The sequence below is a fragment of the Adiantum capillus-veneris genome, chromosome 16 (assembly GCF_014529385.1).
Source record: "Adiantum capillus-veneris isolate H3 chromosome 16, ASM1452938v2, whole genome shotgun sequence".
Classification (NCBI taxonomy): Eukaryota; Viridiplantae; Streptophyta; class Polypodiopsida; order Polypodiales; family Pteridaceae; genus Adiantum; species Adiantum capillus-veneris.
Window position 1 is genome coordinate 140151469 of NC_140946.1, and position 24606 is coordinate 140176074.

Below are 24606 nucleotides of genomic sequence, written 5' to 3' on the forward strand. Positions count from 1 at the left end.
TAATGCATGCTTTAGCGTATTAAGATTGTGTTGTTGAGCGGGTCCTCACTAAAAAGCTTTGTCTTTGCCTTTCAGTTGATTCGTCATGGGAACATCAATATTAGAATAGTTTTTAATCAACCTTCGTTAAAAACCTGCAAATCCCAAAAAAAATTATAACTCTTTGAGATTTTTAGGAGAAGGCCATTGCCGGATTGTATCCACTTTGGATTGATCCATATATAGCCCATTAGCTGAAATAACATGCCCCAGACAGTGAATTTCTTCTTCCAGAAAATCACACTTAGATTCCTTGGCATATAATTTATTTGTTCGTAACAACTCAAACACCTACCTAAGATGTTGTAAGTGTTCTTCTCCAGAAGCACTATAAACTAGAATGACATCGAGAAAAACAATGACAAATTTACCCAAGTACAGCTTCAAGACACTATCCATAAGTGTCATGAATGTTGCAAGCGCGTTGGTTAACCCAAAGGGCATCACCAAGAACTGGTAGTGTCCAAACCTTGTTCGGAATGCAGTTTTGGGTATATCAGCAAGTCGAATACGGACTTGGTGATAACCTGACCGCAAGTCTATTTTCATAAAAATGCAAGCATGAGTGAGTTTGTCGAACAACTCATCCACTCGTGGCAATGGGTACTTGTTCTTAACCGTAACCGCATTTAAGCCACGGTAGTCTACGCACATGCGCATAGTGCCATCTTTTTTCTTCACTAATAGGATAGGAGAAGCCCATGGTGAAGAGCTGGGTTGTATAAACCCTCTACTAAGGTAGTTAGCAAGCTAACGTTCCATCTCAGCAGCTTCAGAGTAACTCATACGGTAAGGTAGTTTACTGACAGGTTTACAGCCTGCAACCACATCGATACTATGTTGCACCGATCATGTCGGCGGTAATCCTGGTGGCAAATCATTAGGAAAAACATCTTGAAATTCCTTTAATAATTTTTGTAACTCACTAGCAACGTTTGCTTGTTTGGAAGTAGCCATTGGTGGAAGAGATGAGAGAGAAGCATGGGGCGTTGAGGAATGTTCAACAGATTCAGTGTTAGAGAGAAAATGAGACAATGAGTAACACAAGAAAACTTGATCTATTTCATTATCAGAAACAAGCTGCATAAGCTCAGTTGTACATATCAATGGTGAAGAAGGTACATCCTTCTCTCCTAAAAACAACACATGTGCGCCATGGGATTCGAACATCAAGCTATTGTGCTCATAGCTACGCTTCAGTGATGGTCCTAGGCTATGCAACCATTCCCTACCAAGGACCACGTCTACCCTCTTCATGTTCATAACCTGAAAATTCAAGGATGTGGAGTAACCTTGTACTTCCAACGGAACATCTCGGACTTGAGTATCCCAGATTTTGGTATCATGTCCATTCATCATTGCTACCTTGTAGTGGTGGATACTCAGAGTTTGAGGCAATTGGAGTTTTTTCACCAATCCATAATTGATGAAATTGTAAGTAGCACCGTCATATACCAAGATGTGCACCTTGTGCCCTTGCAGAGATCCGTGCATACGTACTAACTCATGTGGTCCGAAGGTCTGTTGCCACATGGAAGTTGTGAGACAGCATTCATGCACCACCTCGGTGTGTGTTACTTCCACTGTAGAGAATCGTGAGGAAGACTCAAGAGGCAGCAGTTGCACCGTGTGCACTGCTTTCTCCTTGCCATGAGCAGCAGATTTCCCCTTGGGACAATCTTTTTTTCCATGACCACTTCCTAAACATTGAAAACATAATTTCTCTTTCTTAGCTTTATCAAATTCCTCAGGAGAGAGAGGACCTCTGGACCCCTTGAGTTTTTTAGATGCTTTTGAATTGGCTACTATAAATTTCCTTTTATTCTGCCCATACTATGTGCGTGTATTACCATGTGTATTAGCAGATACGTGAGTATTATGTGCTTTCTTTTCATCTAGATCATTGTGAATATGTGCTTTCACTATGGCTTCCTCAAGTGTTTTAGGGTCTTGGGTCTTGACCTGCTTCTTAAGCTCCGGTGTCAGACCTCATATAAATCCCCGTACTTGCTACAAGTTATCTAAGCCTTCCAAATTGAGGATAACATCCCGATAGTGAGATATATATTCAAGTAATGATGGGTATTGGCACATGGAACACGTGTCCCAAGCCGTCCAATTCCGATCTGCCTCATTTGTAGGCAAAAATTCTTTGCGGAACATAGCTTCAAAAGCTGCCCAACTCTGTGGTATGATATTCTTCTCCTTGAGAGACATCCACCATTTGTGGGCCTTGCCTTCCAGAGTTAAGCTCGTTTGTAGTGCTCTGACTGCGTCCGGAGTACGCCATAAGGCGTGAATTCCATCCCACTTGCTGAGAAAGATGTTTACTTCATCCTTATTGCGGTCTTGGTCTTCTCCCTTAAAAGTCAGTGGTTTGGTATTTTTCAACAACTCATCCACCTTTTTGCAGTGAGAGTGTACAAAGTATCAGCAGTTGGACCTTGTCCTTGATTAGAAGGGCCTTGCCCCTGTGTAGCAACGTGCTCATGCATGTGCGTGTCTTGCTGACCCTTGGATTGCTGTTGCATTAATTGAATCACTAATGTGGATAATTTAGTGACATTTTCATTTAAAGATTTAAAATTTCCTTCCATAACTGATATGCGTGTCTGAAGTACACAAAATTCTTCAATGTCGAGCAATTCATAAGTGTCATCCCCTGCCGTAGCGTCGCGGGCACTCTCCTTGAGAGCATCCAGCCGCGGGCCATCATGGGCAGGATCAGGCGTATTTTGCTCAAAATCAAAAGTCATATTGATATCTGAATCCGTGGCGACACAGTGCAGTGAAAGGAATAGTCAAAAAAATACATGAGATTGAGAGCACTTGCAAAGTTTAATTAGCCTTGCTAATCCCGTCAAAGTCGATATTATCCAAGTCAAAATTGATCCAAAATGTCAGCCGTGTAGGGAATTCCTTAATCCCTTGTAGCCGAATTGAGTATGGGTAGTATTGCTTTCAACCGTAATCGATTTTGAGAGATAACGTCACTTTGAACTCCTCTTGAGATGCTTTATGAAATCTCTGAAAGATAATACGCAGAGAATGTGTGTGGTGTATGTACTTATGGCCGTGTCGGGATGTCGAGCTTCACCGAAGCTTCACAAGAGGGCGGGGGGGGCGGGGGCGGGGGGGGGGGGGTACCCACTGTGGGTACCGTCCCTTAGCTTGTGTAAAAAATCGTGGCCACTAACCCCCAATGGGGTTGGGTGCCCGTCGGGTGTGAAAATACCTTGCTCTCCGGCTATGGCAGCCCACAGAAAGCGCGAGGGGGTGATAAAAGCTCCCCCTGCCTTGTAGGATGGTCGAGGCCCATCGCTACAGGCACGTGAAGTGCTCCACACCCCAACGCGATGCCGTAGAGCCCGCAAGGGTGCAATTTTGTGCAGGTCGCCTGTCGGCGGTTTCTCCTCGCAAGGGATGTTGCCGAAGCCTTGAGTCTTGTCGTCCTCCTCATATGGGATGAGCTCCACGCCTCCTTGACCCCGACATGCAAAACAACATGCAAGAATTGTGTGGCTCCCCTCCTCCACGGCTGTGCCTTCCCAAAAAGGAACCTTGCTCTTCATACCAATGTTAGACAAGAGGAACTAGAACCTAGGAGTCCACCTCCCAACCACCCACTATATAGCATGGCTCCTAGCCCTTTGCCCTAGTTGGACTCCCTTTCCACACTGCCTAGCCTGGCCTTGCCCTTGTCTAGTCTGGCCTTGCCATTGTCCTGACAGATGGCTTGGGGAATGGACCTAAAAATGGCTTGGTCTCCAAAGGTTGGCCAAAGTTCTCCATTGTGGTACTAATGGAACATGTACCAACCTTGGTACTCCAAGTGATGGTGACTGCACTTTGGGTGGTCTTCTTTGTGTATCCTAGTCCCTAAGATTTTCTTCATCTCTCTCTTTGTCTTTTGCATCACATGGTGGAATAGAGGTGCCATATACAACTTCATATGGCATCCTCAGGTGAATATCCAGCTTTGAGGAGGTCTTCATAGGTGCATCTTTGTGCTTTTCTTTTTCTTCTGGTGTCAATGCAGCATCTATTTTCTTCTTTGGTAAGTCCCTTTGTTGAGATGTCGGGGGTTTAGGGCATGGAGATAGAGAGGTAGGTCCAGGGGAAGGTTCAAGTAGCAAAGTATTCACTCCTTGCTCACTTTCTTGTTGTCCTTCTCTTGTGTTTCTAGCATCTCTTTCAACTTCTTTTAGATATCTTGGACTTCTTTGACTGTGAAAGGCTCTAAATTTTGTTGTTCGATCACTCTTTCAGGTTCTTCATAGGCTCAAATGTAGTGATCGAACTGATCTTCTAGTGGTCTTGAGGAGTTGCCCTTGATCTTTGCACCATCTATAAAGATAGATTTCTTCTACATGTCAATAAGTCCATCCATCATATGATCACAAAAGCTACTATCACAAGTGGGGCACATATTAGGTTACTCATTTATTGGAATACTTCGGCGTGTTATCATAACACCCGCCTCATTAGCATGAGGTGAAATTCCAAAAGAACCTTAGAGAGGCAAGTCAAAACAGGGATAAAGGTAAATCTTAGAGTGAGAAAGGAGTTGTGCAAGCAAAAAGACTCCCTCAAAGAACCCATGATGCATTGATTAAAGCACGCAATAATATTGAGGACCCAAGCCCATAACTTCGATAACCATAGCCAAGCGAACATTGTTGAGAAAGTGATCCGGACCCCAAAGTGTAACCCTTGTTATGCCTCAAAACGTCCACCATTTGGTTTGTGCTACTGAAGTTCGCAAGTGAGGGAAGAGTAGATGCTCAAAAAACTCCATAAAATTTCTCCTTACATATTCACTTATTTGTTGAAGATGAGGAATGGCCGCAGATAAAACCAGCTCACACTACCAGTCCATAAAGTAATGAAAATGAGCAAAGATGCACCTAAACCTAAGAAGTTCTTGACTTTTATTGTGTCTCTTAAGACGTTCATTGTATTTTAAGATCTGGGTTCTTGTCTTGAGTCCTTCTTTCTCTTCTCTTTACAGGTACAGTCAAATTTGTTCTTGGCTTCCTATATCTAGTACTTGTAGCACTACCTAAGAGAATTACATACATAGCTAATATATCTTTATTTATTTATTTTGCGATTCCTATATCTAGTACTTGTAGCACTACCTAAGAGAATTACATACATAACTAATATCCCTAAACCCTAAACCTAAGAAGTTCTTGACTTTTATTGTGTCTCTTAAGAAGTTCATTGTATTTTAAGATCTGGGTTCTTGTCTTGAGTCCTTCTTTCTCTTCTCTTTACAGGTACAGTCAAATTTTTTCTTGGCTTCCTATATCTAGTACTTGTAGCACTACCTAAGAGAATTACATACATAACTAATATATCTTTATTTATTTATTTTGCGATTCCATACCGCTATCCAAGTTACAAGATTTAAAGAATAACACTAGTCTTGCTATTATTTACCAAAAATAGTCGTATTACAAAAGGTGGCATTACTTGAGTGACACAAAAAGGTAACAAGACAGGGCTTGTATCCATCAATTACATGGGCTAGGGAAGATTGAAAGGATCACAAAAAGGAGAAAACACATTACAAAAGGTGAGGAAACTGAGACGTTCCTACTCCTCCAAGGAAGTATCTTCATTGGGATAGTCCTCCCACTAGACCAAAACCTCTTGAACCATTCTGTGTAGTAGTTTCGGTTCCTTCATGTCTAGAATTTTGTCTAGCCTCATCCTCTGACTCTCCCTTTGTCTTGAGAATGGGAAATTGTTGATTCACGTCACTAAGATCCAAGGTAGCATAGACATTTGCTTGTTCTTCAATCTTATCCTTTACTGAAACAAAATTTTGTGTTGTTGAGCTAGGTGGTTTGGTGGTTGGCCCTTGAGTATGGAAATGAGTTGTAGGGGGGAGTTCTTGCTTGGGTTGGGTTTCTTCCTCTTGCTCCAAGGTTTTTGAATTGTTCTCTTTGATAGGGGCAATTTTTAAAGTTAATAGGGGTAGTCAGAAGATTGGGGTTATTTCCTTTGAGTGACTAGAAGAGTATTCACAAGAACAAAATGTGATGGTGGTTGGGTTAGGGCAGTTGGCTTCGGTATAAATGGCACTTTGGGTGCTCTAGAGGGCTGATTGGGGTAAGGAGGGAGAGAGATCATGTTTCCTATCTGTTGTAGAATCTCCCTTAAAAATACTCTTATGATTTGACTTGGCCCGGATTAGAGCGTCTTTGAGTGAGGCAGGGCAAAGGGACTCTCTATACACATAATTTGAAATCATAATAAGGGTTGACCACCAAATCTTTTATTAGGTGATATCTGATTTCATCTAGAGCAAGAAAACTGAGCCAGTCCAACTGCTTCAGGAGAATACATGAGTAGTCTTAGATACAAAAACTCTTGCATGCATAGCCATCATAATAGCATCGATCTCAGCCGATTACAATCAATCACTAGTTATTGTATGGCACCCTGCTTTTGGGGTTATGATGTGTTGCCTTAGCTAGGTGCACCTATTCAGATTAGGATTTCAAGAACTCATACACAAGTCTTGGAGAAGAAGGAGAAACTCAAGGGCACACAACACACGAACTTATATTACTTTGCATGCAGGTTCAAAGATAAGGGAAGCCCTAGGGATTTTATCATGTATAAAATACAAGGACAAAAACCACTCAATGATGAGAAAAGGGCCACGATGGTCCTAACTGTGTTTGGACACGTCACCACCATATTGTGGTGACAAAGAAACGATGAGAGAAGACTTGTTGCTCGCGTATGGGGGAGTGGAAGACCTTATGAAACTGGCCCTCCTACAAAGAGTCTCTCCATTTACTATGCTTAGTGCAATCATGGAAGAGCATTTTTCTCATGATTACCAATTCCTTATGAAGGTAGATGAATAAGTTAGGTGTGGATTGCAATACACAGAAAAATCTTTAAAATCCATCGAGCCAAATGTAGCTAACCATAGTTAAAAGCTTTGGGTGGTCACTTCCCCAAATATGTATTGTATCTCGTGATGTAATTATACAAGATAACTAATACTCAAAAATGTAAAGTTTATGTATACATTAGAGGGGAGTTTTAAAGCACGCCAATCACACTATAAATATAGCATATATATTGGGGTATCATTAATAATCTCTTGAATGCACATGATACAGGGGAGATTTTGATGAGTGACCACCCCGAGTGTGAAAGCTACACTACACTTGCCTTCACAAATAGAAGTCTTTATAGTAGGCTTCTTATTGCTTAACCACAACATATGTGAGTGGCCCAAAAAGTGAATCAAGACACATGAGCGTCATATGAACCAGCCCTATGTGTCCAAAAAAGCACCCAAGTATGATGAGTGCCTTGGGATAAAACAACCCAAGGTGTATAGTGTGACTTATATCAAAAAAATTTGTTAACAACCTATGAATGCTTCAACCTTGTGTTTGTGTTATGCATGAATTTTCTCACATGTGAGATTGAAATGAATCGCCCGACTTGTAATACATGCACAAACAAAGCATCCAATAGCTTTCGAAGATAAAGTGACATCAAAGTAGTCTCAAGCATCATGAAGACTAAGCGTCAAGCATGCCTCCAGAGGAGTAGTATTAGGTTTGCAATCCTCAAGGCCCAATCAACATAGCAATGTCTCAATGAAGTTTGTCTAAAACATAGAGCAATACCTTTATGACATTGCTTAAACTATATGCTCAAACAGTGATGCAAGAATCCCAAGTCTGACATCTCAAAAGAGACATTCAAATTAGACCTAAAATAAGCAATATGTGCTAGCATGAGATAAGATGGTTAGGGAGACATCATCTTCATGCTTGACGTACGAAGTACTCTTTGGACTACTTTCAAAAAACCATGTGTATCAAATAAGCATGTCTCTTCAAATATTGTCTCTTCTCATACCAAGCGTGAGGATCTTGCTCTAAACCATAAAAGCCCTTCTCAACATGCACACATAGTTATTTTTCCATTTTTGAAGAACACCGTGATGTTTTGTTTCATAGTCTTCCTCATGAAATTTAGGATTCACGTTTCATTGGTGTTGTAGTTGATGCATGTCTGAAACATTATGAGCTATAAATGCTATGAATGGTACTTATTGAAATTAAAACCCTTCTCTTGAGCAAATTTTTTCCATTTCTAGTCTTATATAGCGAGCAAAGCTAATATTTGGTCTATGTTTGGACTTAAAAATCCATTTACTACTGGTGACATTTTTAAAAATCCATTTACTATTGGAGAATCGGAAATGAACGTAGGCTCTTTTTGTGCTTCATATTGATCCACATTTGATTTCCAAAGAGCACTAAAAAGAGGAAATAACCTATCCTGCATGTCCAGTGAGTTAACATTTGTCTCTTTTGGTACATCAAAACAATAGCTAGACAACATTTTCCACAAAGACTACATTTCAATTAATCAAGAAACACTTGTGAGTGAAAGAACCTATAAACGTTTGCTCTCAACTTTATAACCAACAAAATATGCATGACAATCTCATGGTCCACTTTTTTACAATATTTCTCACGTACTAAACCATAGGCCAACGAATCAAAGATATGCAAGAAACCAATAGAAGACTCCTACCAAAATTCATACAAAGTGAGAGTAGTGATTTAGTTTTCCTTTCAAGAACACATTATTTTGAGGAGTATTCGACACAATATGTTGATGTTTTATACCATGATTAGCAAAAAATGCCCTAAAATCTTTTTGTTAGAGTTAATGGTGGGCTAATTAGAGTAGCATTTGTGATTATTAGTAGATTATTCAATGGATAAGAGAATGGAAGCCAAAATGAATTAGAATTACATTGATAAACTTGGAATATCTAGGGTAGTACATGGTATTACAACCCAAAAATCATCCCCTACAAAGGTGGGTCAATTAGAGTAGTATTCATGATGATTAGTAGAGTACTCAATTTATAATAGCTATTATTTGGACTAACCTGTCACACAGCTATCCAAATAACTCCAAACAAAGAGGCCAAGCATCTTCCCATCACTTCTACAAGTGCCATCAATCACCGAGCCATTGTCTTTCTCCTCCTATCGCAATGTGGTACTTCCTTGGTGTTGTTGTTCGTTCAATTGTTTGAGAAACATTTTGAAGAGACATGCTTCTTCTTCCCACAATGCGTACAACTTTTTATTTTGCAAAAATCAGTTATATGCCCTGGTTTTCAACACGCATACCACTTAATTATACCATTATGTAAAATGCAAATACATGAATAGTTGAAGTGTTTTTTTTTTTTGCCTCCTTGATGTTGTGCTCCTCTTCTCTTTTCATTGTGCATATGGAGTGGTCTTTGCACTTGGAGACTCTCTAAGGCTCGTGTCTAGCTCCTCACAATTGCACACATCACAAATATTTCATACAAACCATTAGCAGTTTTGCGTGGATGGATTTCTTTAATGCGTAAGAGAGAGAGAGAGAGAGAGAGAGAGAGAGAGAGAGAGAGAGATAGAGAGAGAGACACACACACACACACACAAATAGAGAGAGAGGAATTTGGTCTAGTTTACGACCTTGCTTCACGTCTGACCACTTTGCCCACCTAAAACAATAAAGGGAACCTTAATCCCATCATGACCAAGAGATTCCCAATATAGTCAAGATACTTAGGCAAGTGGCCCTTATATTGGGGGAAGAGAAGGTGGTTTATCCTCTCCTTGGATAGTGCACCCTGCGTGCACGCGCGCACGCACACACACACACACACACACATTATCTCCAAAATAGCACAAAAATTAGGGCTTGGTAATATGAGCTAGTGCCACCCAAATCGAGAGGTTAGGGGTTCATCTAAACACCCAAATCGAGAGGTTAGGGGTTCATCTAAAAGTGGATGACAGGGGGATTCTCATCACATAGGAAGTGCATCCAAAAGTGATTTAGTAAGAGGAATTAGCGATGCAAAGATGGAGAAATTTGGAAAAATGACGCACATAGCAAAATTGAACAAATGAGGTGCTTAATTGACTAATATAATTAGTACTCCATCAACTTGACCATTAGGTATTGGTGTATACCTAATCAATGACACAATTGAAAGTGTAATGAGTAAGATCATTAATTAAGCTAATGGGTGACTAGGGGATAGATGAAGAGAGTGCTTCATGAAAAAACAAGAATCTAATCTCCAATAATTACATGTTATCTAACTAAGAAAGGCAATGGCTAGCAAGAGCATGCCCAAAACTTGAAGTGTGCTAACTAGTACTACAAAAAGTTGTTTAGGGATCTTAGGGTAAATAGGATACTAACTACCTCCAATATCTTTGATATTACTTGTTAGGGTTTGTGTTTGGTTAATTAGAGTAGGATCCATGATGATTAGTAGAATCCTCAATGCACAAGAGAATGAGAATCAAAATGAAGTATACTACGTTGATAATGGGCTTACAAAGTGTGTACAAGGTATCTCCATATTGTAGGAATAGAGAGAGCATGTAGGGATAGCACAACATGGTGGTACAACACCAAAATTATTCCCTAAAAAGGTGTGTCTACCTAAGGCATGTGGGAGCTCCTTTGGCATTTTTTCCTTCACTTGTCTTCATATAAACCTCATAAATTACACATAACTATCACATTACAAGGTACCACATAACTATCACATTACAAGGTACCACATAGGATTTTTGGTCAAGAGGCGCTACACAAGTACACATAAAGACTCTCAAAAGAGATACAAGGTAGGGTTCTCACAAAGAAAATTTAATGTCATGGGACAAATCCCACACACCTAAAACCATCCCATTTTATGTCTTTTAGGTCATGCATACTCACTCTAACCACTTTTAATTAAAGCTTATTACAAAGTTAATCAGTGAGATCAACTCACATTTTAGTTTTCCTCAAAAATAGGATTTTAGGATACCCCTTGTAGCCATCACCTCAAGCTTACAAGCTTTATCTTCTTAACCACTCAATGCAAGAGGTTGCTCCTCAGCTTAGACCACACTAGCTACATCCCAATGCATCCAATCAATACCACATAGCTTCAATCTTAACTTGTGTTTGACAGGTTGTTTAGTATGCGGCGAGTACAATTAGCTTTAATTCTTGGTGTTATATAAAGCTTCATATTTCAGAAAACCCCTAAATCCATAACACAACCTAAGGTAGGAAACATTGCCTTAAACCACCAGTCACAATTCTAGGAGATCAAGCTTCATCATTGAATTCCTATTCGTGACGTTGAAAACTTTCTCTAGTTTCCATAGACTCATTCTCAATACAAGATCTATTAAAGCAAGCCCCCTTGCATTTACGGTCGCCTACATGTTTTCTTGACACTACCAACTATCAGAGACTTTAGGAGAATTCTATTTAGAGCGATAATCAAAACACTTGGATACTGCCCAATGATTGCAGCAAACCCAAGAATAATTACAAGTTAGTCATAAATAGATTCAAAGGGTGGACAAAGGAGGCACATTGGAGTTGTATTGAAGTATCTTCTCCAACTTTCAAGGCCTATTAAAGCTCTAGGTGGACCGCATTAGCTACAAAGCTCACAAAATGAAGAGTCTTCCTCAACAAAGAGATTTCAAATTTGTTACCATATGCATGTGGTAGTGATGTGTGTGAACACAGTTAGGACCACCGGGGCATTTTTTCCCTCACTAGGAGGTTTTTCCCCCCGTGCATTGTATATACGCTCATCACTCTAGAGCTAACTTATCTTTCCATTGCACACTAAGTAATACACTCTATGTTGTGTGCCTTGAGCTTCCTTCATCTTCTCCAAGATGTGTGTGTTTCTTGCAACCCTAATGCCAACAATTGGTATCAGAGCAGGCTGCGTCCTATAGGGCTTAGTCGCCACCAGCAGCTCCAGCACACAGCTGCTCACTTTCTCCAATTTTTGTGAGCTTTGGCGAGCGTTTGCAGGTCGACAAATATTTTGGGAGCGCTCGTAGAGCTTGATCTGCTCATTTTTTATTTGGGCTCATTTCGGTCTCCGTTTCCACCACAGGCAGTACTACGCATGATATTTTGTCATTTTGTGCATAATTTTTGTCAATGCCATTTTCTGTATAACAGGCCGTGTACAGTCTTCTATGGTTTTCACGTGTTGTTCCCACTCCGTTTTTCCTCTTTTTCGGTAGTTTTCACATTAGGTACAACATTCACCATGGCTGACAACAACACAGATGTGTTCAAGATGTTTGATGCTAAGAATAGGTTGGATGGGGATAATTATCCAATATGGGCTTACATGATGCAGCATGTCCTTGTGTCAAAGGGTGTTTGGAACATTGTGTAGGGCATTGATCTATGTCGTGGTTCTGAGGATGTAGGCGATGTTGACGATGTTGCAGGTTTTGGTGGCAGGGTTGCTGCTGCCATAGTTGTTTTGCCTACGGCTGAGCAAGCTCGTTGGGATGTAAAAGATGCATATGCTCATGCATTTATTGTGTTGTCTGGTGAAGCGCACTATTACTCCTCACATTTGTTCATTGAAATCTGCAAAATAGGCTTGGGATATTCTAGTTGGTCTTTATGCAAGTTGCAATGAGGCAAAAATGCACTGTTGAGTAAAGAGCTAGAGTCGAAGATTATGCATGAGGAAGATGACATGGGCACTTTTCTTGTTGGTGTCAAGGATATCAATGAGAAACTTATTCTGTAGGTGAAGTCATTTCAGACAGTTCTCTTGTGAAGACTGTTCTTGATGCCTTGCAAGATTCTTACCAGACTTTTGCTAGTACTTGGGGACTTATGACCCACGGAAATTCTCAAGTTGTCAAGTTTGATGCATTATGCACATTGTTGTTGTTGCAAGAATCACTTTCCAGAAAAAACTGGACTAGACAGCGTGTAGTTGAACAGGCCTTTATTGCTACTCAAAGAAAAGGTGGTAATAGCAATGTAGCCACTTCTCATGGTTCTTCTGTGAGTGGTAAATTTTCTATTCATAATGCTTCTACTAGCAGCAATTCATCTGGGAATTCTGGTGATGAGGGCAAAAAGAAGGTGAGTTGCCATTATTATAAAGTTAATGATCATTTGATCAAGCAGTCTCCTAAGTTGAAGGCCAAAGAGGCTAAGAAGAAAGAGGCTAGTTCCACTACAAATGCAGCTATTATTGAGTCTTCTATGAAAGAAAACTCTGATGCTGATGTTGATACAAAATGGCATTTAGTGCAAAGTGCACTTATGATCCTTTTGTTCATCATGCATGTTTGTCAGTTGATGCAGATGCTCAAGTGTGGTACTTTGATAGTGGTTTACAAAGCACATTATCTCTCATTGTGACGTAAACCTCTCTCGAGGATGTCCCTCATGGAAATTCAGTCACTTGTGCTATCAATGCCTCTTATCAAGTCAAGGGAGTTGGAAAGATTGTACTTACTACTGTGAATGGCAATTATTTCACACTTGTTGGTGCATTGTATGTACCTGGGATCAAGAAGAATCTTTTGTCTGTATCTGCACTTGCTAGACTTGGTCTTGTAGTCAAATTTGTGGATGACAGATGTAGAGTTCATGATCTCAGTTTTGGTGATCAAATTATTGCATCTGGCATTTTGTGTCATGGACTGTATAAGCTCACTTTGTATGACAAGTGGATAAAATTTTTCAAATGCAGTTGCAAATTCAAGTGTTGTTTCAGATGCAAAATTGTGGCATGTACATTTTGGGCATTTGAATTTCGTCAGTCTGCTGCGTTTGTAGAAGTCTGATATGGTTTCTTCGTTGCCGCCTCTTGAAGTGCCTGTCAAACATGTTTGTGAAGGCTATATTTTGGGTAAGATGCAGCGTTCGAAGTTTCCAAAGGATGGTTTAGTTAGGGCCACATGTAGGTTGCAGCTTGTGCATAGTGATGTTTGTGGGCCCATGCAAAATCCGCCCTTGGGCAATTACCTTTACTTCGTGACTTTCATTGATGATTACTCCAAGCATGCATGGGTATTTCCGCTTAAAACGAAGTCCGAAGTTTTTATGTGCTTCAAACAATTTCTGGCTATGGCTAAAAATGTCTCGAAATGTACTATGGACACCCTCTCTTCCAATCCGGGGGGGAGTATATGTCTCATGAATTTAATGCATTCCTAGCTAGTTGTGGGATAAAACACAAATGTACAGTCCTTATACGCCTCAGCAAAATGGTGTTGCTGAGAGGAAAAACATGTCACTTACAAAAATGGCACGATGTATGGTCAAAAGTCAAGCTTTGCCACATTCTTTTTGGCTTGAGTGTGTCACTTATGTACTAAACAGATGTCCTACGAAAGCTTTGCACTCTATTACTCCATATAAAGCACGGCATGATAGAAAGCCTTCTATTGAGCACATGCGAATTTTTGGCTGTTTGGCATATGTTTTGGTGCCACAAACTCAGCGCAGAAAATTGGATGATAAAACTGTCAAATGTATTTTTGTTAATTAAATTGCTGAAAGAAAAGGTTAACGCTTCTATCATCCACAAACAAAGCGTATCTTGGTCTCACAGGATACTATGTTTGTGGAAGATTCTGTTCAACCCTTGCTGTCATGTACCAGACAATCATATAAGCTCACAGGACATTTACGACACTTTGCGCTTCTTTTCAATGGCGGAAGTTCGAATGTAAATTTCAATGAGACAAATGTACAGCCTATGGGGGTCTTTGGATATGTTAAAGATCAACCTATTACTAATGTAGATGTACATGATGTGCTTGATGACGAAAGGACTGAGAATGAGCAGGCTACAGGTATGCCTAAATGGCTGGTGCATACTTTGCGTGATAGTAAATTAGATGCACCATTGTCTAGTCATACTCGTTCAAGTGCATCTTATGCATGTTATGCTTTGTCTATGTCTACATGATGTTGAGAAACCTGTCTTTTGATGAAGCACATAATCCAAAAAATTGGATGGCTACCATGCAATCAAAATATGATGCACTTATAGAAAATGACACATGGACTTTATGTGATTTGCCTCCTGGCAAAAAGGCCATTGGTACGAAGTGGGTTTACAAGTTGAAACGCAAGCCGGATGGTGAGATTGATCGCTATAAGAATCGACTTGTTGCAAAAGGTTATACACAGCAAAAAGGCATAGATTATGAAGAGACTTTTGCTCCCACTTGTCGTACGACGCATTGGCATCTCATTTTGGTTGGGATGTACATTAGTCAAACATTGTTATTGCTTTCTTGAATGGTGACATTTGAGAAAGTTTATGTAACGTAGCTTAGCAATTTTGTCATTAAAGGGCAAGAAGATAAAGTGTGCAAATGTAAGAAAGCTTTGTATGGGTTGAGGCAATGAATTGTATGGCTTTGTAAGATAAAGAGAAAATTCCTCAAACCAAAAAAACATGGCAATGAATTAGAATATTATACAATGGCAATAAAGTGCTACTTATATACCTACTTGGGGGACCTTAAGCACCCCCCTCAAGATTTTCTCAACCTACTTATATACCTACTTGGGAGACTTTAAGTACCCCCTCAAGATTTTCTCAACCTATTATCATGTGAAATAAGGAAAATAAATACCTCAAGGTTTTCTCAACATATTATCATGTGAAATAAGTAGAATAAATACCTAAAGGTTAAAATAAATAATAGGATCCAATTGGATATTCATTTGAGATGCATAAACCTAAACACCCATCTCTATAGCTCACAATGGACATTTGCAGGAGGACCAAGTGGATGAAGAAGCTACCGTGGACACCCTAGTAGTAGGCCGTCAAATATTGGATATACCTTAGATTTGCAACCACCACCTCTCACAATAAAGAATACCATCTCAAGTATAGGTTACCTCATAGAAAGTTGAATTGTAAACCACATTACATCCAAGGAACCCCATTCACGAACCGTGAAGATATCATGTCAAAGATTTTGAAGATAATGAACTTGGAACACACATTGTACATAATCCCGCTGAAAGAAATGGATTGTGTACACAACACCTATAGTGTTTTGTATACGTCATGTTGGTTCCTTGCCGAATCCTCTTTGCTTTGAACTCCGACACACAGGTTCAAACACCGATTACTTGACCTCCAACACATGGATCTAAATCGAGTACTAGGAGAGCTCCACTTGCCCCTCTTTGCCACTCACATGCCTCTTTCTAGTTGAAGCATGTTACGCAAACCACCACCAAATTAGAAAGTTGCAACCAAGGCCACTATGACCGCCACCATGTATCTTGTACACTTATTGTTATTGGTGGAAGGAGTAGTCATTAGGCGTGCTACCAGATGAAGAAACTTTGGAGGTGGCAACTTTCCCACTATTCCTTTGGGCAACCAACCACAAAGGCTTGTCCTTCTCATACTTCCGGAGAATGGAGAATACTAAGGTCATGAAACACTTTCTAGATTTCACCTAAAGCAGCTGCCAGCTTCTGGTAGCCGTGGCAATTGTCGGCACACCTGGGCAGTCTGCAAGCATTTGTTGCAGGGTGGCCCCATGTGTAAATCCATAACAAGTGAAAAAATGGTTTTTATCCCATGAAGTGCGAGTTGCCTTTCCACGTGATTGCAGAAAATTTCAAAATGACTGTTTTCCTTTTATGTTTTAGAGGGGGCACATACTTATAAAAAATCTTTGGAATGCCCAGTTAGGCCTAGCAAGTGCAAAGGTAGGTTTTGAGGTTTTCAACACATTAGCTCTTTCACCAGGTACAATGTCTGGGACCAACAGAGACACACACCAAAGAAGCAATCACTCAAGGATAGCACATCTAGAACCATACCAACCGGAAATAATATGACCAAAGGGAAACAACATATAGCTACTTTTGTTTCGTCTGATCTCTATGTTATAATACTAGCATAAGTACAGTGACATCATTGATGTGCATTGTTCGTATGTGCATCCCCATTCGCCATCAAAGATTGAAGGGACCACTAAGTTAGAGTCTGTATCTTCTTCCTGTTGTGAGAAAATTGTGCAAGTGTATCGAGATGTATTACCTTTCTAAGCGGTAAGAATACATAACTTCACCAAACACATCATAAAATCTAAACAATATAGAGGTTGCTGTCATGGAGACAGCAAGAAAACCTTGACCATCATAGACAAAGTTTACACCAGCTTCACTGCCAAATGATCTCAACCCTTTGAATGCTTTTGAGCCTCCACCACTGGTGAAGAAATGAACAGAACTGCAATAGCCAAAAAATGTATGAGATCCTATATCTACGTTGAATGCATACACTGTGGAACAGAAACAATACCTGTTTGAGCGCTTGATATGTTGAAGGTTGTGATCATGTCCATTGATGTACGCATCCACCTTATATCTCTGCAGCAATCAAATGCACAGTTTTGATGCAGTTCCAAAGGAATGATCAAACACAGTGAATTGCTACATATTGTTTCTTTTCTAGATAAAAATTACAATAATTACCTCCAATATGGGCAGCAATTGATTTACAAGCTCAGGAGTGTCTCCATGATGTCCTACACTCCTGATAGTGTGATGCCCAATTACAAATTTCCAAGAAGCCTTCGATGTGTCAAGCTTATGAGCCAAACTCTGTAGAAACAAGCATAAACTTGAATCACTTGCTTATCCAAGAAAATCCTTATCCGAGTAATGTTTACTTACTTGCAGCTGTGACCGCAACTGATTTTGTCGAGGAGCTAATCCTCTCCAGTCGAAAGTTTGCTTTGAATTGGCTTCCCAATACTCATCCACGAAGGTGGTGGTATCAATGAAAAAGAACTCTACAGAATCCTTACAAGGTTCTGCAACATGCATGCAAGGACAAATAAAGTGTACACCAAAATGAGCAAAAGACCAGGCCAACAAATTGTAAACAGCGAAAGAAGAGAGAGCTAATGAAAAGGCCTCAAAAAAAGAAAACCTGCTGCATGACATAAAACGCGATGCACCTCAAACTCTCGCCGACAAAACCAGCGCCAATCTCGCTTTACCAGCTCACTGTTGATTTGAGACAGAGCATTTCCCATATAATCATGGTTGCCCAAAACTGAACATAAGAGCAGATAATCAGATACTCAATTGAGACCCAAAACCAGTAAAATATTATTATGCGTTCCACAGCGTTTCTCATGCTTTGTGTCATGCTTATTCACCGCTTCACTGCTACCCTTTTGTAATTTTTACTCATGAATGTGCATGACTAAACGTTCAATGACCTTTGGGATTCACATTCGTAGCCTTCTGTTTTTCTTCCTATGAGTGGCACTTTTTTGCTCATCACCATCACCCAGTGTCTCAGACACCTTCGCATGCAACAAACATTTTGAAAACTAGTATCAATAGTTCATAGAGCTAGCAATCTTACTGTTAATCCCTTTTGACAGTTGCTGAAGACTAAAATAATGGAGGATACTTATGCTGTGGAGAGAGACACAGGCCTTCAACCACCACTGTTGCCACCAACAATCCACAGCAATCTGACTACAGAGACAAGCACTTTTGTGCGTGCCCTGGCCTCAAAAGCTCTTAAAAACATAAAGCTTCAGAACTCTAGTGTCGGGTGTTAGCATACTGGTCGAAAACAAGACCAGCAATAGAAAAAAAACAAAAGTCACCATGACTGCATGACCAATGTGTTAGTGAGTGCATGCGTGTCAGTGTGATCTGAGTCACACTAGCACCCCCAGCCTTTAACTTTTAGGCACTAGCACCAAAAGACTTCACAACCCTACTATTTACAACAGTGCCCAAAAGCAAGTTAAAAGTCATCTGCTATTACAAACTGGCGCGGCTGATTCTCCATGACGACTGGAGCTAGAACACGCTTAATAGGGATATGAGTTTTGGTCATCTCTCCATGACGGGTCACCTTTAGGGGCTAGATATAGGCAGACGTGAGATCTAGCTTGCAGCTGCAAAAACGAAAAGTAGATGGGCTGATAATTGCAGCTGAATCTGGTGATATCAGCATACCAGCAAGGGCTGCCTGATGTTCCTGCATCTGTCTACTGCAAAAACGTGAGAGGGTATGCTCTAAAATATGGTGCTAATGAAGGCAGATCGCTGATTGGGTTAGCTGCTAGGGCTGAAAACTCCAGGCTGCAGAGGGGGGGGGGGGGGGGGGGGGGGGGGGGGGGGGGGGGGGGGGGGGGGGGGGGGGGGGGGGGGGGGGGCGCGACCTTGCTGCTAAAACACCAAGGATGCTGGTGGAGAGGGTGCCCTGCTGATGGGATCTTCTTGTTCTACTTCTGCCAACTTTTGTATCAAATGACTCGCATAGACTCCTCTTGTCCTAATTTAAGTCAAGTTTTCAACTTGCTGAATTTACTAAGAAACTCGCTAAAAATTGCCCGTGCAAAGTATCATAGTTGGACCTGCACCAACTGTACCTCCAGAGACACAGAGTGAAACATCACATGCTTGCACATGTCACGCTTCGTGATTCCGGCAATTACTTGAACATGAATACTCATTTGCTAGTCTACACCAGTGTAACAGGGAACGGGGGGAGCACGGCCCAAACGAAACGGCGTTTCGGACGAGTCCCGTTCCCGAAATGGAGATGGGAATGGAACGCCATTCCGGAACGGGGTGTAACCGGAACGGTGTTCCGGAATGGGGGGAACGAGGCGGAACAACGAAACGCAGGGCGGAACGGGCAAAAGTAGGCATTTGGGGAAAACAAAGTCGGCTTTTGGGGGCAGATTTGGGGCTGTTCGGGGAACATATTTGGTGCAGTTTGAGGGCAGGTTAGGGGGCAGATTTGGGGTTGTTTAGGAGTTTATTTAGGACTAAGCTGAATGTAGGTAATTCAAGCCTTACTTTAGGTGGACCGTTCCGACCCTGTTCCCGTTCCGCCCCCCCCCCCTCCCTCCTCCCCGTTCCCGTACCGTTCCGGACCCTCCCATTCCCGTTCCCGTTCCGGGTAACTATGGTCTACACAATAACGTTGTTGGTTGCTCAATTGTGCCTTGTACAAATATTTATGCAAAGATGGACCTACTCGCTCACAAAGGCACCATACGGAATTCTCTAGGGTTTTCTAGTCTAGGGGTTGGCTCTAAGTTGTAGTAGCATGTCCGAATCGCGCATCCAGCCCATGCACACAAGACAAATTGTGGGTTGCAGGCACAATCATGTAAAATTCCCTAGGGTTTATAGGGTTTATCTCTAACTCGTAGTAGCATGTCATTGATGTTTGCATGGCACATCAAGCCCATGAGCACAAGACAAACTCCTGGGTCGCAAGCACACCACGATTGCACATTTGCTAAACATTATTTTTCTTCTACGACGGACACCCCGTGCCAACGGAACAGAACAGACTGAACAACTTTAAGCAGTTCAATAACAACTGGAGAGAGAGAGAGAGAGAGAGAGAGAGAATTGCACCCGATGGGGAATTTCTTTTGTGGTAATTCTTCGAGATGAAGCATCTCCGGGGCTCATTTGATGCACCTTTGGATCCGTCTTGATGAGGGGTTGCTAATGGTCACCTATGAGACCAAAAGGTTACATGTGGTGAATCTAATACCAGGTCTGGGTACAAAAAGTGCAAAGAACTGAAAAGAAAATAGTGGGTAGGGGTGGGATGAAAGCTGATACAAAGGGAAGACAAAGGGTGAGCTGATACAATGGAGCTCACACACACACACACACACACACACACACAGAGAAGAGTATTTTAACGTCGTAGGAAAATATCCCAAGAGACCATAAAGATCTATCCGACGAGGAGAGTTGAACTCAAGACCTGTTATGAGAGAGGGAAATGGCATAACCAATCTACCACACTTGAGTGATAGAAAGGTTATACCATTTGAGAGAGAGAGAGAGAGAGAGAGAGAGAGAGAGAGAGAGAGAGAGAGAGAGAGAGAGAGAGAGAGAGAGTTCCACCCCAAGAGGGCAGCGGCCCCAAACATTCGCACCCCTTTTGGTATTTCTTTATATTGCTTCAACTCAATACAGGCCAGTACTCTGTTCTTTGCACTCCCACGTGGAGACATGCCATATTCAAAGGCCCTTGGCCATGAAAAGCAATTACATGAAAAGCTTCAAGTTCTAAAAGCATCTAGCCCAAAAGCTGGCGCTGAAATCGGCCAACGAAAAATATGAAAATCCGTACACGTGCCACTCAGCAGCCAGTGCAAAATGCGGAATTCCGTACACCCTGCCAACGCGATTTATTGAGTGTCCGTACAACTGATGCCACATCATCATTTGAATTCACGAAAGCATTGTGTGTGTGTCTTGCTTTCTTTTAATGTCTTTAGGTCGCTTGGGCCCCATCGGATGGGGTCCCATAAGTTGGTGGGAACTCTTCTTTAAAAATAGGACACTCAGTAAGACTTTGCAAGTTGGTAAAACTTCTTCCACTGCTTCTACTTCTTCTGTTGCTTCCAGGGGTTAGGCCCCTCGGGCAGGATCTGTACGTTGGCTCCGTTTTTCAGTGGTTTGACACATCAGCAATTTGTGACATCCCCCCCTTCTTGAAAGAGAGTAATCGTTTGAGATTACCATATATCTACAAAACAACTCAAGTTAGCTCAAAAAACGATTCCGAGGGACATTCCGAGGGACAATCAGTTTTCTCATTCCAGATTGGAGCTCTTGATATCTTGGGTCGTTGGCTTCCCAAAATAATCTCATCCAATAAGAAGTACATTCTCATTCCACATCAGAGCTCTTGATATTCTGGCGTAGCAAAATTAGCCATCATACCCAGACCACGCTGATCTCTAACGGGTGTCTCGATGCACTAAAATTACATACCCAGGTAATCTCACCCGATTAGGAATATTTAGTGGTTGGCAATTTACAAAGCAACACAAATGCTCACATATGCATGTTACAATACATAGAAACATATAGCCGCCCATGAACACTCCCCTCGCAAATAACCATCCAGGTTCGGGCCGTGAGCTGTTCAACGACTCCCTCATCACTCCTCCCACAAATATCCTAAAAAGGTCTGGGCCATGAGACCACTACTCAAACTTCTTAATACTCCCCCCAAATAACCACAAGGGTTTGGGCCATAAGTATGTGCAAGCATTCTCAAACATCATTTCTCAATACTCCACCCGGGAATAAATCACCAATCATTAAAACCAGTACTAAAACCAGAGAAGTTGTTGTGTGGAGCCTTGTACAGATACGGCTCGTTGCTCTACTCTTCCCAGCCCCACCCCCCCACCCCCTCCTCTCACGCGCTGCTGCCCCCCACTCCTGCTCGCTCGCGCTACCCACTCCCCTCCTCTCACGCACTACCCACCCCCTGCCCGCAACTCTGCCCTCTTCGCCCTCACTGCCCCCCTCTCCCCCTCACGCGCTGCCCGCTCACCACCACTACCGCGCGCTACCCTCCTCGGCCGCCTGCTGCCCCTGCACGCCCCACCCTCACCTTCTTGCTCCCCATGCCCTTTTTCTTTTTCATCTTCGCCAAAACCTCCACCACCCCCCCCCCCCCCCCCCCCCCCCCCCCCTCGCCACCAGTAGCCCTGCACCCTGCCCTTGCACCCACTACGCACACTCGCACCCCCAACCTATTGCTCGTGTTGCCCCTTCCTCTTCACATGCTCCTTCATTTTTACGGCCTTCGATTTGGTGCTCGGTCTCCCTTCAGAGAAAGGACTCGTAGCAGCAGAGGTCGCGTCGTCACCACCCCTGCCAACAGTAGCAGACACGGATGGATGCTCGTGCCCGCCACAGAGTGGCTCCCAAGAAGTCCCCTCGTACGACCCCGCCGAGCCCCACCATCCGACTTGCTCTTTCACCGAGAGAGCAAGCAAGCTTAGAGGCAGAGGTGGCACGTCTTCAGGCCACCTCTGTTATTTGCAAGATCATTGGCACCCGACCTAGCGGAGGGGGGGGTACGTGATCTCTCGAGGCCCAACAGCGGTGGGATGTTCAGCTTCTCGGGCGCGGCTACTATCAGATTGAGTTTGAGACTTCCGAGATGGAGTCCAAGGTCATTGCGATGAGCCCCCTGGCCATCCGAGCAACTAGAGCTCAATTTCGACAGTGGCGCCATGGTTTCGATATGGCTACCAATGCTCTTGTCGAGGAGGCAGACCTACCCTTCTCAGTCTGCTTCCCTGGCAAAAGTACCTCCCGCTCCTTTCCAGGATAGTTCCAAGATTGGGATTGTCTTGGACACACCTTGCACGGCAACTTTTGTTGCTGCCAAGGCAGCAGACATACCTACAGTCCGCGTTCTGGTTCGAGACACCCACACCCTCCCGAAGGTCGCTTTACTATCTCGGGTGACTGGTGGGTTGCTCCGTCAAAATGTGGAGTATTTGGTCCTCCCGAATCAGTGTTTCACTTGTCGACAGATAGGCCATCTTGCAAAGGCATGTCCACGGAGGAGGCCCTGACCCACGCAACAGGCCCAGCCTACTAAGGTTGGCTCGGCTCAACAGACACGGACATAGGGAGCACAGGCGGGTACATCCTCCAAGACTGGCTGACAGCAGGTGCGTGACTAGCACCACGCCAATTCAACGCCCCTAGTGGCCGGGTGACTGGTGGGTCGCTCCGTCAGAATGTGGAGTATTTGGTCCTCCCGAATCAGTGTTTCACTTGTCATCAGATAGGCCATCTTGCAAAGGCATGTCCACGGAGGAGGCCCTGACCCGCGCAACAGGCCCAGCCTACTAAGGTTGGCTCGGCTCAACAGACACGGACATAGGGAGCATAGGCAGGTACAAACTCCGAGACTGGTATCTAGGTAGAGGAGGGCTGGCAGCAGGTGCGTGACTATCGTCGCACCATGCCAGTTCAACGCCCCTAGTGGCCGCCCTTGACCAGGCCAGTAGCAATGGGTTCCTACAAGGAACCATTTCGACCCCCTATAGCAGGACGATCGGACGGACACCCCTTCCACCTCACCCTCGCTATCGACAGCCCCTCATCCTAAAGCCCCTACCCCCCCCCCCCCCCCCCCCACCTCCATTGTTGCTAAATTGGCTTTATCTGACAGGAAAATAATTCTAAATGAATTATTGGATTTAGAAGTGAGAAGGGTTTTCTCGCTTGGAACACCAAGAAAAATAATTCTAAATGAATTATTGGAATTTTAAGTGAGAGGGATTTTCTCACTGGAGACATCCAAGTACAGAGAATTCCTAGTGCGTCATTCAGAGTAATGACGGGAGCACTGTGAAAGGGAATATCTATAAGGCCACTAGGAACGAGTACTTCTGATGCGTCACATTAGATAGGTGACAGGGAGCATTGGGAAGAAGTATCCGACCATCCGGTAACGGACATCTCTGATGCATCATAGGATGGGTGACATAGAGCATCAACAAGGAGATTGTACCGTAAGTTCGGTAGGAAAGGACTAGGTGATGGGTATTCCTAATGTGTCACAAGGTGGGTGATGAGTGCATCGGAAAGGGAATATCCATAGTCAGGAGGAAATTCCGAACTGTGTTGGTATTGTGCACAAGGAAAAGCAAGCACTTGAATGAAGATGGGTTGAGAGGAAACTTTGAGGAAAACAGATGCTTTTTGAGAAAGCGGGATTGCCTTTCGGGAAAGCAGATGCTTTCCCGCAAGGAAGTCTATGTCTGCACTGCAACTGTGCATGTGATTGCATCCAAGGACGCCTGGAAACTGTTGTGAAAGCATTGTTTTTAACTTATA

The 24606-nt window shown here is 42.7% G+C and overlaps 1 protein-coding gene across 2 annotated transcripts in view; it reads right to left on the reverse strand.

Annotated features, from left to right (window-relative positions):
* Positions 1–16722: 16722 nt before the first annotated feature.
* The window catches only part of LOC147439965 (purple acid phosphatase 7-like), a 91128-nt gene continuing 83244 nt past the window's right edge, over positions 16723–24606 (reverse strand). For both annotated transcript variants that reach the window (XM_086485675.1, XM_086485676.1), the window contains exons 3-7: positions 17876–18001; positions 17617–17756; positions 17416–17544; positions 17243–17310; positions 16723–17170 (exon numbers count right to left, since the gene is read on the reverse strand). In XM_086485675.1, coding sequence (XP_086341801.1) covers positions 16975–17170; positions 17243–17310; positions 17416–17544; positions 17617–17756; positions 17876–18001 — 659 coding nt within the window. In that variant the 3' untranslated portion in view covers positions 16723–16974. The remainder of the gene's footprint in view (positions 17171–17242; positions 17311–17415; positions 17545–17616; positions 17757–17875; positions 18002–24606) is intronic.